The sequence below is a fragment of the Nerophis ophidion genome, linkage group LG14 (genome assembly GCF_033978795.1).
Source record: "Nerophis ophidion isolate RoL-2023_Sa linkage group LG14, RoL_Noph_v1.0, whole genome shotgun sequence".
Taxonomy (NCBI): Eukaryota; Metazoa; Chordata; class Actinopteri; order Syngnathiformes; family Syngnathidae; genus Nerophis; species Nerophis ophidion.
This window is the reverse complement of record NC_084624.1, coordinates 46151926-46168748: the sequence shown is the minus strand read 5'-3', so window position 1 is coordinate 46168748 and position 16823 is coordinate 46151926. Positions and strand designations below refer to the sequence as shown.

At 40.2% G+C, this 16823-nt stretch overlaps 1 protein-coding gene across 18 annotated transcripts in view; it reads left to right on the top strand.

The window, feature by feature from the left end:
* Positions 1 to 16823, top strand: part of LOC133568754 (receptor-type tyrosine-protein phosphatase F-like) — a 621387-nt gene that overhangs the window by 250921 nt on the left and 353643 nt on the right. For all 18 annotated transcript variants that reach the window (XM_061920870.1, XM_061920869.1, XM_061920884.1 and 15 more), the window contains one exon: positions 13256 to 13399. In XM_061920870.1, coding sequence (XP_061776854.1) covers positions 13321 to 13399 — 79 coding nt within the window. In that variant the 5' untranslated portion in view covers positions 13256 to 13320. The remainder of the gene's footprint in view (positions 1 to 13255; positions 13400 to 16823) is intronic.

The window sequence follows — 16823 nt, the reverse complement described above, 5'->3', positions numbered from 1 at the left end:
CTGCCGCCCGGAGCCGTCGCTTTTTCCTTTTTTTTTTTTTATGTGCTTCACTCTAACTTTCCTTATCCACAAATCTTTCATCCTCGCTTAATTAATGGGGAAATCGTCGCTGTCTCGGTCCGAATCGCTCTCGCTGCTGGTGGCCATGATTATAAATAATGTTCAGATGTGAGGAGCTCCACAACCCGTGACGTCACGCGCACATCGTCTGCTACTTCCGGTACAGGCAAGGCTTTTTTATTAGCGACCAAAAGTTGCCAACTTTATCGTGGATGTTCTCTACTAAATCCTTTCAGCAAAAATATGGCGAAATGATGAAGTATGACACATAGAATGGACCTGCTATCCCCGTTTAAATAAGAACATCTCACTTCAGTAGGCCTTTAACGTCGCAGCATCCAGCCCAAGCTCACCCGCCATGGTCGCCGCGTCACGGAAACCGGCGTGGGCACAAACACACCTGGTGGGGTGGACTTGCGTCAGCCGCACACTCGACTGGTGTGATCTATGACGTTTGTTGGTCAGCCGGTGTTTCCGTGATGTCTTCGGGCCGTCCTCCTCGCAGATGGACGTTAACAATTAACCCAGCAATCGCCTTGTAAACAGCCATCGCTGTAAAACTCCATATTGTCACAGGATGCAAGCCTTTCCTTGTCGCAGTGTGTGTGTGTGTGTGTGTGTGTGTGTGTGTGTGTGTGTGTGTGTGTGTGTGTGTGTGTGTGTGTGTGTGTGTGTGTGTGTGTGTGTGTGTGTGTGTGTGAATGCACTACAAAGACAAGATATTTGATGTTCAAACTCATAAACTTTATATTAGTTCTGCAAATAAAATTAACTTGGAATTTCATGGCTGCAACGTGTGCCAAAGTAGTTGGGAAAGGGCATGTTCACCACTGTGTTACATCACCTTTTCTTTCTAACAACACTCAATAAATGTTTGGGAACTGAGGAAAATAATTGTTAAAGCTTTGAAAGTGGAATTCTTTCCCGTTCTTGTTTTATGTAGAGCTTCAGTCGTTCAACAGTCCGGGGTCTCCGCTGTCGTATTTTACGCTTCATAATGTGCCACACATTTTTGATGGGAGACAGGTCTGGACTGCAGGCGGGCCAGGAAAGTACCCGCACTCATTTTTTACGAACCCACACTGTTGTAACACATGCTGAATGTGGCTTGGCATTGTCTTGCTGAAATAAGCAGGGGCGTCCATGAAAAAGACGGCGCTTAGATGGCAGCATATGTTGTTCCAAAACCTGTATGTACCTTTCAGCATTAATGGTGCCTTCACAGATGTGTAAGTTACCCATGCCTTAGGCACTAATGCACCCCCATACCATCACAGATGCTGGCTTTTCAACTTTGCGTCGATAACAGTCTGAATGGTTCGCTTCCCCTTTGGTCCGGATGACACGATGTCGAATATTTCCAAAAAACTATTTGAAATGTATACTCGTCAGAACACTTTTACACTTTGCATTGTCCATCTTAGACGATTTCGGGCCTAACAGAGCCAGCGGTGTTTCTGGGTGTTGTTGATAAATGGCTTTGGCTTTGAATAGTAGAGTTTTAACTTGCACTTACAGCTCTACCGACAAACTGTAGTTAATGTAAGTAACTGTCAGAACTCGTTCATCCTGCACTCCATCCAGCTGTATATTCACTCCCCATACAGCAATAGATAATATCCGTCCGTTATCTGATACCCACTATGTCAGCTACTTCTCTTTGTTTTAATGTCTATATTCTATTTTCTGCTGGATTTACTCTCTATTTTATGCTGAGGCTGCCACATATACTGTAATATTGTACATGGTAATTGTTACATATTGTATATATGTTATAGACATAATATATCTGTATATATGATGTACTGTACACATATTAAGTATATATTGTATATATTTGCAGATATTTTATATTGCAATATCTAGTCTATTTATACCTGCATTGTCATTTCCATATTTACACTCCCCATCATTGTAACTGAGCTACTGTGTTGAACAATTTCCCTTGTGGATCATTAAAGTTTGTCTAAGTCTCAGTAGTTTTCTGAAGTAATCCTGAGCCCATGTGGTGATATCCTTTACACACTGATGTCGGTTTTTGTTGCAGGGACCCAAGGTCACAGGCATTTTATGTTACACGCAGTGATTTCTCCAGATTTTCTGAACCTTTTGATGATATTGCAGACCTTAGATGGTAAAATCCCTAAATTCCTTGCAATAGCTCATTGAGAAATGTTGTTCTTAAACTGTTCGACAATTTGCTCACTCATTTTTTTTTACAAAGCGGTGAGTAGGTACATTATGCACTCTTTACCAGGTGTACACACATTACGATGTTGATACTTGTTCAATCCGTAAATTTTGGTTTTGGCGGTGAGGAATCACACTTCCTGATCCGACAAGGAAAAACCATTTGATTGGCTCTCCTCGGTAACCAACCCCCACTTCTTTATCATATACGCACACTGTTAAAGAGCCGTGATTGCATATATTCCCAACTTCTCCCACCCGTCTACAATACAAAATATAATACGATTCGATTTCGTTTCTGTCAACATTTTTGTTACATTTTTTTTCGTTGACAAAAATGTCAGTTTCTTTTTTTACTATCAACTTTTGGTTTAATTTTCGTCAAGGGCAAAAAAAAATTTGACGATGACTTAGAGGAAAATGAACACATACACACTGACACACGAACATGCTGCGTATGTAGGTGCTTCCCCTCCCCGCTCAACGGCCTGAAATGCGCTTTTGTCCTCCGCCGTCCACAGTTTGAGATTTCCCCATCCCATTGTAGGCCTGGCTAATTACTTCCCTAAACCTCTTAGTCGTCTTCTGTCTGTCGCAGTGTTTACGTACAGCACATATGTCACGCTACCGACATTGTGGGGACCGACCCAGACTTCCTGCGTGTGTGTGCGTGCGTGCGTGTGTGTGTGTGTGTGTGTGTGTGTGTGTGTGTGTGTGTGTGTGTGTGTGTGTGTGTGTGTGTGTGTGTGTGTGTGTGTGTGTGTGTTCTTGTATTCCTACCCTTCTTGAGACATCAACAGGGAAAAGTTTCGTCCATATGAGGACCGGTGAACAAGTTAGGCTTTTTTATATTTGCATAGTATTTTTATTTTATAAATGTAAATACACATCTTTATATATCTAGATAGGGTGGTGCTAAAGGAGTAGGCATTTTTAGAGGTCTCAAGAAGGTAAGAAATACAAGTGTGTGTGTGTGTATGTGTGTTATTGTATTCCCTTCTTGAGACATCAACAAGGAAAAGTTTCGTCCATGTGAGGACCGGTGAACAAGTTAGGCTTTTTTATATTTGCATAGTATTTTTATTTTATTAATGTAAATACAAATCTTTATATATCTAGATAGGGTGGTGCTAAAGGCGTAGGCAATTTTCAGAAGTCTCAAGAAGGTAAGAAATACAAGTGTGTGTGTGTGTGTGTGTGTGTGTGTGTGTGTGTGTGTGTGTGTGTGTGTGTGTGTGTGTGTGTATGTGTGTTATTGTATTCCTACCCTTCTTGAGACATCAACAAGGAAAAGTTTCGTCCATATGAGGACCGGCGAACAAGTTAGGCTTTTTTATATTTGCATAGTATTTTTATTTTATTAATGTAAATACAAATCTTTATATATCTAGATAGGGTGGTGGTAAAGGGGTAGGCATTTTTCAGAGGTCTCAAGAAGGTAAGAAATACAAGTGTGTGTGTGTGTGTGTGTGTGTGTGTGTGTGTGTGTGTGTGTGTGTGTTCTTGTATTCCTACCCTTCTTGAGACATCAACAAGGAAAAGTTTCGTCCATATGAGGACCGGTGAACAAGTTAGGCTTTTTTATATTTGCATAGTATTTTTATTTTATTAATGTAAATACAAATCTTTAAATATCTAGATAGGGCGGTACGAAAGGGGTAGGCATTTTTCAGAGGTCTCAAGAAGGTAAGAAATACAAGTGTGTGTGTGTGTGTGTGTGTGTGTGTGTGTGTGTGTGTGTGTGTGTGTGTGTGTGTGTGTGTGTGTGTGTGTGTGTGTGTGTGTGTGTGTGTGTGTGTGTGTGTGTGTGTGCGTGTGTGTGTGTGTGTTCTTGTATTCCTACCCTTCTTGAGACATCAACAAGGAAGAGTTCCGTCCATATGAGGACCGGTGAACAAGTTAGGACATAAATCATGGTCCCAAAACAGAAAAGCATTGTATTTAATAGAAAATGTCTCATTTGCACCCCTGGTGGTGAAATCTATCAAAACTAGGGTGGTCCCAAAAGGAGGGATTTTTCTAATTGACAATTGCCTTGAGTAAAATAACAACTTTTAGTATAATACTGCCAAAATTCTAAGTTGTTCTTGTAAATTTCCAACTCATTTTTCACAACAAGCTTTTTTATATTTGCATAGTATGTTTATTTTATTAATGTAAATACACATCCTTATACATCTAGAAAGGGCGGTCCTAAAGAGGTAGGTATTTTTCGCAGGTCTCTATAAGGTGAGGAATACAAGTGTGTGTGTGTGTGTGTGTGTGTGTGTGTGTGTGTGTGTGTGTGTGTGTGTGTGTGTGTTCTTGTATTCCTACCCTTCTTGAGACATCAACAAGGAAGAGTTCCGTCCATATGAGGACCGGTGAACATTTGGGACATAAATCATGGTCCCAAAACAGAAAAGCATTGCATTTAATAGAAAATGTCTCATTTGCACCCCTGGTGTTGAAATCTATAAAAAAACTAAGGTGGTCCCAAAGCGGAGACATTTTTCTAATTGACAATTGCGTTGAGTAAAAACCTTCCCTTTGTTTCTTGCGCTTTAGGAAGTAAATAAAATACTGATCTTATTAGATTATCTTGTAGTTGGTTGCCTTTGTGATCATGTCCGTTTAGTTATGTTCTGTTTTGTTTTTGACTCCATTAGTTCCTGTTTTTGTGCACTCTTGTTTGTTTTGTCACCATGACTACCAATTAGTTTTCACCCGTCTTGTCACACACCTGGTTCATTTGGACTCATGCACCTGTTAAGCACCACCGCATTTAAGCCTGTAGTTGCCAGGCAGTCAGGCTGGCGACATCACCCTCTATCACCTTCTACTCACCCTCTACCACCCTCATAATTTATGCTGAAGAGCCATGCTGCCCTTTTCATACTCTTTTCTCGGTCCAAGTAAGTTTTGTTAAATCACGCCATAGTTTACAAGTTTTGTTTTATGACAATAGTTTTGCCTAAGACCCAGGACACGTTGGGAAGACTATGTCTCCCGGCTGGCCTGGGAACGCCTCGGGATCCCCCGGGAAGAGCTGGACGAAGTGGCTGGGGAGAGGGAAGTCTGGGCTTCCCTGCTTAGGCTACTACCCTCGCGACCTGACCTCGGATAAGCGGAAGAAGATGGATGGATGGATGGAGTTTTGCCTTAGTGCAAGTTTTTGTTTTCACAGCCAAGTTTTTGTACCTCCTCTGTACCTTTTTAGAATTATTAATCAAAAGACGCCTGTCCGAGTTTGTTTGTGACGAACCCCAAGACGCAGAGAAGGAGGCAGGCATTGAGTGGGAAAACATGGTTTTGATATAAAATACTAGAATAAAAGTAAACAAAGGGTACGAACATGGGCGGATAACAAACTAAGGGAGCTAGCATGGGAGCTAGAAAACAAAAAGGAACTTAGCGTGGAAGCTAGCAAGAAACAAAAAGGGGCCTAGCGTGGAAGGTAGCGGGTAGCAAACAGGAAAATAGAAATCGTTATTACGGAAGCAGGGAACAAAAAACAGTAAGCTACAAACAGATATCGAAAGATAGCTTACCGCTACGCTGCAATGACTTGACATGAAACGACACTACAAGAGTGACAATACGGAAGTCATCGACAGGACAATACAATAATCCCACAGCGACTGGATGGGATTAAATAGGAGCGGACTGATTGACACCAGGTGTGGCCAGGTGCCAATCAGCCGCAGCTGAGGGGGGACACAGCACTCAGGTAGAAAGACAGGAAACCAACAAAATAAGAGTACTGACAGGAAACACTATACACACAGAGGAAAAAACTAAAACATAGTCAAACTGCCCGATCGCTTTGCACCCCGGGAAAACAAAGCACACCATAGTCCTCGTCATGACAGTTGGTTAGTTTACAAAAGTCAGTTAACTTTGATGATAAGTTAATTCCAGATGGTTCTTAGAACCAGCGTCCTCCGCTTGAACTAGAATGCCAGGACTATTTATTTTAAAAAATGTAACTTCTTAACAAAAACTGTTGCCGGTTTTCGGGAGAAGATGGCATTCTTTCCCTTGGTCCTTAGAAACAGCAGAGTGCATGTCTTCATTTTAGCACATCCGTGTGTTATGGAAGTAATTGCTCACCCTGTTAGCAGCACTGCTAGTAGTTTCCACAGCGCCAAACAGCGGGAGGCGTAAATAGGCGGCGGAATTAAATAAAGAATAGACATCACTCTAGGAATTTGTCTCATTGAAGATGAAGAGCATCTGCCCGACTTTGGCATCTGCTGCGAAAGATATCCCGTGCAGCGCCAAGGGTTTGGATCACGGCAAGGAGCCAACTCTATCAGCCCGGCTCACGCCAAGCTACGTTAAATAAATAAATGCATTTTAAAAAGACAGCGTCAAAACAAATTTGTCAGCCAACAAACTCGACGCTTTTGGGGGAGAAAATCTGACTGCAGGCAGTAGCTGGAAATAAAAATGGTGGTTCAAATATGTTGATTGCAGAGTTGGGGCCGATCCTGCGTTCTTGGCTTCTAAAGTTTGAGGCTTCCTTTTTTTTTTTCTGGAGTTTATCAACAACGAGCTGCTCTCTGGTGATTAGCAAAGGTGAAAGCGGCGACGCTTCCCTTCTGGCTTTTCAATTATTTAAGCTGCCCTTGAAGATGATTTACTGACTCTTTTAAGTGGGGAAAGTAGCATTTTAGTGGAAGTCGGCACAAAACACCCAGAAATGCTTGCACTTTATTGCGTGTTTTCACAGTTCGGATCAGGTGAACTGTGTTAGCCACAACTCAAGGCTACGTGTTGCATCGTTACATCTCAGCATGTTGTTCAATTATCTTTATCGCCCGCCGCATTTGTTCCACCTTTTGCATAAACTATAATAGGTTTCGACCAAATTCCGTAAAATTAAACAATACCATATTTCAATACGCAGACTCGGTCCCAAGCACTTGGGGGGCAAAAATTCGCAGAATAATGTTGTCATTTTCCATGCCGACAACGCAAGCATGCCTGACAGAATAGTAACGCTGCAATTTTCCAAGTGTGCTAGCTCGATGCTATGCCGTAAACTTGTTTTTGATTATCTTCAGCGATTTTACATGGCTATTTGTAAATGAAAACTACAATTAAGAGGCGCGTTACAATCAAACAGCCGGTGTATAAAAGGTATAATACTTACAATGTAAATACTTTGCACACGAGAGAGAAAAAAGTCTGTAGATTTTAGTTGAAGTCGGCACAAAACACCCAGAAATGCTTGCACTTTATTGCGTGTTTTCACTGACACGGCGCAGTTCGGATCAGGTGAACCGTGTTAGCCACAGTTTAGCTCAACCCAAGGCTATGTGTCGCATCGTTACATCTCAGCATGTTGTTCAATTATCTTTATCACCCGCCGCATTTGTTCCACCTCTTGCATAAACTATAATAGGAATGGGTACGGAATAAGGTACTTTTACGAGTTCCGACCAAATTCCGTAAAATTAAACTTGTTACAATCAAACAGCCGGTGTGTAAAAGGTACAATCATTACAGTGTAAATAATTTGCACACGAGAGAGAAAAAAGTATTTCGATTTTAGTTGAAGTCGGCACAAAATACCCAGAAATGATTGCATTATCGTGCAGTTCGGATCAGGTGAACCGTGTTAGCCACAGTTTAGCTCAACCCAAGGCTATATGTCGCGTCGTTACATCTCAGCATGTTGTTCAATTATCTTTAACGCCCGACGCATTTGTTCCACCTCTTGCATAAACTATATATATTATTAAAAATAAGTCAAATTATTATTTTTTATTTAATGCTTACAGTAAATCTTTATATCAAATTGAAGTTATCTGTCTATCTGTGTTGGCCCTGCGATGAGGTGGCGACTTGTCCAGGGTGTACCCCGCCTTCCGCCCGATTGTAGCTGATATAGGCGCCAGCGCCCCCCACGACCCCGAAAGGGAATAAGCGGTAGAAAATGGATGGATGGATGGGCCCTAGTGTGTGAATGTGAGTGTGAATGTTGTCCGTGTATCTGTGTTGGCCCTGCGATGAGGTGGCGACTTGTCCAGGGTGTACGCCACCTTCCGCCCGATTGTAGCCGAGATAGGCGCCAGCGACCCCAAAATTGAATAAGCGGTAGAAAAAGAAAGGATGGATGGGCCCTAGTGTGTGAATGTGAGTGTGAATGTTGTCTATCTGTGTTGGCCCTGCGATGAGGTGGCGACTTGTCCAGGGTGTACCCCGCCTTCCGCCCGATTGTAGCTGAGATAGGCGGCAGCGCCCCCGGCGACCCCAAAAGGGAATAAGCGGTAGGAAATGGATGGATGGATGGGCCCTAGTGTGTGAATGTGAGTGTGAATGTTGTCTGTCTGTGTTGGCCCTGCGATGAGGTGGCGACTTGTCAAGGGTGTACCCTGCCTTCCGCCCGGTTGTAGCTGAGATAGGCGCCAGCGCCCCCCGCGACCCCACAAGGGAATAAGCGGTAGAAAAAGAAAGGATGGATGGGCCCTAGTGTGTGAATGTTGTCCGTCTATCTGTGTTGGCCCTGCGATGAGGTGGCGACTTGTCCAGGGTGTACCCCGCCTTCCGCCCGATTGTAGCTGAGATAGGTGCCAGCGCCCCCCACGACTCCAAAAGGTAAAAAGCAGTAGAAAAAGAAAGGATGGATGGGCCCTAGTGTGTGAATGTGGTCCGTCTATCTGTGTTAACCCTGCGATGAGGTGGCGACTTGTCCAGGGTGTACCCCGCCTTCCGCCCGATTGTAGCTGAGATAGGCGCCAGCGCCCCCCACGACCCCACAAGGGAATAAGCGGTAGAAAAAGAAAGGATGGATGGGCCCTAGTGTGTGAATGTTGTCTATCTGTGTTGGCCCTGCGATGAGGTGGCGACTTGTCCAGGGTGTACGCCGCCTTCCGCCCGATTGTAGCTGAGATAGGCGCCAGCGCCCCCCGCCACCCCACAAGGGAATAAGCGGTAGAAAAAGAAAGGATGGATGGGCCCTAGTGTGTGAATGTGGTCCGTCTATTTGTGTTGGCCCTGCGATGAGGTGGCGACTTGTCCAGGGTGTACCCCGCCTTCCGCCCGATTGTGGCTGAGATAGGCGCCAGCGCCCCCCACGACCCCAAAAGGGAATAAGCGGTAGAAAAAGAAAGGATGGATGGGCCCTAGTGTGTGAATGTGGTCTGTCTATCTGTGTTGGCCCTGCGATGAGGTGGCGACTTGTCCAGGGTGTACCCCGCCTTCCGCCCGATTGTAGCTGAGATAGGCGCCAGCGCCCCCCACGACCCCACAAGGGAATAAGCGGTAGAAAAAGAAAGGATGGATGGGCCCTAGTGTGTGAATGTGGTCTGTCTATCTGTGTTGGCCCTGCGATGAGGTGGCGACTTGTCCAGGGTGTACCCCGCCTTCCGCCCGATTGTAGCTGAGATAGGCGCCAGCGCCCCCCACGACCCCAAAAGGGAATAAGCGGTAGAAAAAGAAAGGATGGATGGGCCCTAGTGTGTGAATGTGGTCTGTCTATCTGTGTTGGCCCTGCGATGAGGTGGCGACTTGTCCAGGGTGTACCTCGCCTTCCGCCCGATTGTAGCTGAGATAGGCGCCAGCGACCCCAAAAGGGAATAAGCGGTAGGAAATGGATGGATGGATGGGCCCTAGTGTGTGAATGTGAGTGTGAATGTTGTCTATCTGTGTTGGCCCTGCGATGAGGTGGCCACTTGTCCAGGGTGTACACCGCCTTCCGCCCGATTGTAGCTGAGATAGGCGCCAGCGCCCCCCACGACCCCGAAAGGGAATAAGCGGTAGAAAATGGATGGATGGATGGGCCCTAGTGTTTGAATGTGAGTGTGAATGTTGTCTGTGTATCTGTGTTGGCCCTGCGATGAGGTGGCGACTTGTCCAGGGTGTACCCCGCCTTCCGCCCGATTGTAGCTGAGATAGGCGCCAGCGCTCCCCGCACCCCAAATGGGAATAAGCGGTAGGAAATGGATGGATGGATGGGCCCTAGTGTGTGAATGTCAGTGTGAATGTTGTCTGTCTATCTGTGTTGGCCCTGTGATGAGGTGGCGACTTGTCCAGGGTGTACGCCGCCTTCCGCCTGATTGTAGCTGAGATAGGCGCCAGCGCTCCCCGCGACCCCAAAAGGGAATAAGCGGTAGAAAATGGATGGCTAGATGGATAGATAGATAGTACTTTATTGATTCCTTCAGGAGAGTTCCTTTGATTGTAATTATTTAATATTTTTGAGTAATCACAGTAAAAAGTTAAATAAAATCATACTAAATATATTTGAGATCCGAAAGGTTCCCCACTCATAAAGTGATGCATTTTTATTATTATTTGTTTTACTTTTAACACTTAAATTTCAAGATATCTGTCGATTTTAAGTTTCAACTATTATTTTGTTTTCTTTTATGCTCTTTTGTCAAAACTTTGATGTGTTTATATGGCAACCACACAACATATGCAATAATTTTTTCCACATAAAACATTTTAAAGTGATGATTTTTAAGTAATAATTCATTATAACATAGATTTTTTTGTCCTTTTTTTTTGAGCAATGGAAAAAAAAGAAAATAAAGACAAAAGGAAAACAAAAAACTGCCTGCATGGCAGATTTGTGTCCAAATTGCTACTTTTTCCTCATTAGTTTTCACCTCATTCCACTTTTTTTAAAAGTTTTATTTTTTATTTTTGCAATACTATCAATTTTGCAATTTTTGCAGATTGTGTGGCGGGCGGGTAAACGATTAGCTGCGGGCCGCAAATGGCCCCCAGACCACAGTTTGAACACCCCTAACATAGATCTTTCTTTGGGGTATGTCTATGGAAGTGAAGTGAATTATATTTATATAGCGCATTTCTCTAGTGACTCAAAGCGCTTTACATAGTGAAACCCAATATCTAAGTTACATTTAAATGGACTAAATGTAATTCCTAAAAGGACACATAAAATCCCTGCAGATTTTGCTTTTATTGTACGTTTCCTCTCACTGTTTTAAAAACGACAGTTTTTCTCCTTTAGAGAAGATATTTTTAACCCGTTCCCAGTACCGTATTTCCTTAAATTGCCACCGGGGCGCTAATTAATTTAAAACCTCTTCTCACTCCGGCGCTTACCGGAGGCATGCGGTAAATTTAGGCTTGCGCTTAAACATTTGAGTGTGATGTAAGGATACCATCATGAAAAGCACATTTAATAAAAAAAACTTTATTATGGTCTTACATTTACTTATAAATAAAGTCCATGCGCAGCTCCTTCTGATCGAAAGCATCGATAACTTGTTTATAAAAAAGTCTTCCTTATCTTTCTTCAGTTTTAAAAGTCTCTCTGTCTCGATGGAGATCTTCCTTTATTACCTCCTGCTTCGGTTGAAAGTCCAGTTTAGAAAACTGTTTTATTTTAGATATGTAATCCTCCATGTTAAAAGTGCAAGCGAGAGGAAAAAATAAACGATCGCTGCTTGTTGTCACTTCTTCTGCAGCCGAGTAGTCGCCAGAAGGATCACTAGCGCCCTCTACCACCAGGAGGCGGGAGTCATTTAATGACTCATATTTGACACACGCAGCTACGGTATATTAATAAAACATAGCTGCTTACTGTTCTTTTTAGCATATTCAATAGCTTGGACATTAAATCCTACTGAATAGCTCTTAATCTTCTTCCCTTTATGCGATTTCAAATTGTTGAAATCGACCTACTCCTTTTTGAAAATGATGACAGGTGAAGTGTCACTCGTGACGTGACGAGTTTGACCCTGTGGAAATTCTAGACATGCGCTAATAAAAATGATATTTTGCGAAATGAGTTAATCCTGAGCCGGCGGTAATGCTAAGCATGCGCTCATTATTTTGCGAAACGAGTTTGACCCGGCAGTAATTCTAGGCAGGCGCGTACTATATACCCGGCGGCAATTCAAGGAAATACGGTAGGTGCCCAAAAAACAGCAGGGCACTTCTAGCATTGAAATGATCTTTGACGAAGGTTATAGCAGCAGGCTCTCAAAAACAGCAGACACTCCTATAGGGTTGTACGGTATACCGGTATTAGTATAGTACCGCGATACTAATCAATCATATTCTGTACTATACCGCCTCTGAAAAAGTACGCATGTTTGGCAGCGCACAATCACTGAGTACTTACAAGCAGAGACAGTGTGTAGACAGAAAAGACTAAAAGATAAAGGTGAAGTCGATAACAGTCTGGATGGTTCGCTTCCCCTTTGGTCCGGATGACACGATGTCGATTATTTCCAAAAACAATTTGAAATGTGGACTCGTCAGACCACAGAACACTTTTCCACTTTGCATCAGTCCATTTTAGATGATCTGGGGCCCAGACAAACCGGCAGCGTTTCTGGATGTTGTTGATAAATTGCTTTCGCTTTGCATAGTAGAGCTTTAATTTGCACTTACAGATGTAGTGACAACCTGTATTTAGTGACAGTGGTTTTCTGAAGTGTTCCTGAGCCCATGTGGTGATATCCTTTAGAGATTGATGTCGGTTTTTGATACAGTGTTGTCCTAGGGATCGAAGGTCACGGTCATTTATTGTTGTTTTCCAGCCATTTAACTTTCGTGGAGTGATATCTCCAGATTCTCTGAACCTTTTGATGATATCATGGAGCGTAGATGTTGAAATCCTAAATTTCTTGCAATTGCACTTTGAGAAACGTTGTTCTTAAACTGTTTGACTATTTGCTCACACAGTTGTGGACAAAGGGGTGTACCTCGCCCCATCCTTTCTTGTGAAAGACTGAGCATTTTCTGGGAAGCTGTTTTTATACCCAATCATGGCACCCAGCTGTTCCCAATTAGCCTGCACACCTGTGGGCTGTTCCTAATAAGTGTTTGATGAGCAAAAAATATGTTAATCAGTTTGAACATGAAATATGTTGTCTTTGTAGCATATTCAACTGAATATGGGTTGAAAAGGATTTGCAGATCATTGTATTCTGTTTATATTTACATCGAACACAATTTCCCAACTCATATGGAAACGGGGTTGGTATAAAATTATTGATTACGTGAACTCTAATGTTGTTTTGTCTCTCTCTGGCAGGTTTTAGCCTTTGATCGTGTCAGAGTGGGACGCGTGTGGAGGAGGAGGAGGAGCCAACGTGCGACATGGCGCCGCCCCCGCTCAAAGGGGCGTGGCTCGTCCTGCCGCTGCTCATCTGCGTGGTGATCTCCTCAGCGGCAGACAGTAAGACGCTCCTTTTGATTCACTTTTTCTAGCCATCTCGCGGTGGACGTCTAATTAAGGATTGTGTACTTTTGAAGACTGCACTCTGACATTATTATTACTTAGTCAATCAGTGTTTATTTATATAGCCCTAAATCACGAGTGTCTCAAAGGGCTGCATAAGCCACAAGGACACCCTCGGCTCAGATCCCACATCGGGGCAAGGAAAAACTCAACCCAATGGGATGACAATGAGAAACCTTGGAGGGGACCGCAGATGTGGGGACAAAAATATGCATTTTTTTGTATATGGTGCTGGTAATTGGACAAAATGGATGTAAAACAGGTTTTCAAAAAGGAAAAGTTAAAGACGCCGTTATCGGCCCACATTTTTACGTGCTAACCTGTTGCCCTCGCTTTTGCACCCGAGCCTGCTCCTCTGGGAAGGACAGCTCCTTGTCGGACGTGGCTATAATGAGCTGATATTTGCAAACAAATAACAAAGTTTTCCAGTTCATGCGTTAAGTATGTTGTCTTTGCAGTCTATTCAACTGAATATGGGTTAAAAAGGATTAGCAAATCATTGTATTCTGTTTTTATTTACCATTTACACAACTTCATTGGTTTTGGGGGTTTTTAAGCTCCACCTCCTATCTACTGTAAGAATGCCATGTGAATAACTGTGCAATATATCCCAAATGGCCTCAGGATAAGTGCAATAATACTGGACTGTGATACATAATAAAGTGCAATAAACTGTCACCTTACACCTCTGTCACTATATATATATATATATATATATATATATATATATATATATATATATATATATATATATATATATGTGTGTGTGTGTGTGTGTGTGTGTACTGTATATATGTATATATATGTGTGTATTCATGTCTATATACATATGTATGTCTATATATATGTATATCTATATATGTGTATATATAGATATATATACATATATGTATAGATATATATATATATGTATAGATATATATGTGTATATATAGATATACATATATGTATGTATGTGTGTATATATATTATATATATATGTATTGTATATGTATATGTGTGTATATGTATGTATATTTATATATATATATATATATATTTATGTGTGTGTATGTATATACACACGCATATGTACTCATATATGTGTGTATATACAGATGCATGTGTTTATATTTGTGTATAAATGTGCTTATATATATATATATATATATATATACATATATATATATATATATATATATATGTGTGTGTGTGTGTATGTATATATGTGCGTATTTTTGTCTATATACATATGTATGTATATATATGTTTATTTGTGTGTATATATATGTGTATATATAGATATACATATGTATGTATATATATATGTATATCTATATATGTGTATATATAGATATACATATATATATATATATGTATGTATATATATATATTTTTTAAACATGTATTTATATATATATATATATATATATATATATATATATATATATATATATATGTGTGTGTGTGTATATACAGATGCATGTGTTTATATTTGTGTATAAATGTGCATATATGTATATATATATATATATATATATATATATATTTATATATATATATATATATATATATATATATATATATATATATATATATATATATATATATATATATGTGTGTGTGCATATTTGTGTCTATATACATATGTATATCTATATATATTTTTATCTATGTATGTGTATATATAGATATACATATGTATGTATATGTATATATTTATATATGTGTATATATAGATATACATATATATATGTGTGTATATATATATATGTATATATATAGATATACATATGTATGTATATATATGTATATAGATATACATATGTATGTACATATGTGTACATATAGATATACATATATGTATGTATGTGTGTATATATATTATATATATGTATATGTATTGTATATGTGTGTATATGTATGTATATATATACGTGTATATATATATATATATATATATATATATATATATATATATATATATATGTGTGTGTGTGTGTATATACAGATGCATGTGTTTATATTTGTGTATAAATGTGCATATATGTATATATATATATATATATATATATATATATATATATATATATGTGTGTGCATATTTGTGTCTATATACATATGTATATCTATATATATTTTTATCTATGTATGTGTATATATAGATATACATATGTATGTATGTATGTATATGTATATATTTATATATGTGTATATATAGATATACATATATATATGTGTGTATATATATATATGTATATATATAGATATACATATGTATGTATATATATGTATATAGATATACATATGTATGTATGTATATGTATATCTATATATGTGTATATATAGATATACATATGTATGTATATCTATATATATCCATCCATCCTCCAAAGACATGCACCTGGGGATAGGTTGATTGGCAACACTAAATTGGCCCTAGTGTGTGAATGTGAGTGTGAATGTTGTCTGTCTATCTGTGTTGGCCCTGCGATGAGGTGGCGACTGTAGCTGAGATAGGCGCCAGCGCCCCCCGCGACCCCGAAAGGGAATAAGCGGTAGAAAATGGATGGATGGATGGATGGATATATATATATATATATATATATATATATATATAGATATATATATATATATATATATATATATATATATATATATATATATATATATATATACATACATATATATGTATGTATATCTATGTATATATATGTATATATATATATATATATATATATATACCTTCTTTTTGATATGTTTTTTACTATTTATACTACAATATTATTGTGTATGAACCTTTAGGGATCTGCTCCATTTTTGTTGTTCTTTGAGCCTATTCTCTGTAATTAATAGTGACAACAAAACTATATTCTATTCCATTCTATTCTATTCTATAGTCCTTGCAGAACAACAACCCTGTAGGTCATTAACAACAGCAAAGCATTAGTGTGATATAAATCCTCAACATATTGCTTGTGTTTTCTTATTTAGGTGCATATTAGCATGTTCCATATGTTAGGCCTTCTTAGGAGGTTGCAGTGTACGCTGAAGTAGTTCCTTCTGTGCTCTGTGGGAATGACAGCCTGCAAAAAAAAGTGCACAAAGAGACACTGTTGCTTCCCCCGTGAGCTCGTGCCCCGGCCAAGAAAAGGGTCAGGGATAGAATTAATTCAGCACATGAGTCCACCTATAGCGCTGTCAGAGGGTCACCGTAATTCAATTTTAACTCCCAACAACCAAACCAACCCCCAGCCAGCAGTGACAACACACCCAGCCTTTCTTGCAGCAGCAGGATTTAACACTTGTTGTCTCTTGTAGGGTTGTACGATATACCGGTATTATTATAGTACCGCGATACTAATGAATCATATTCGGTACT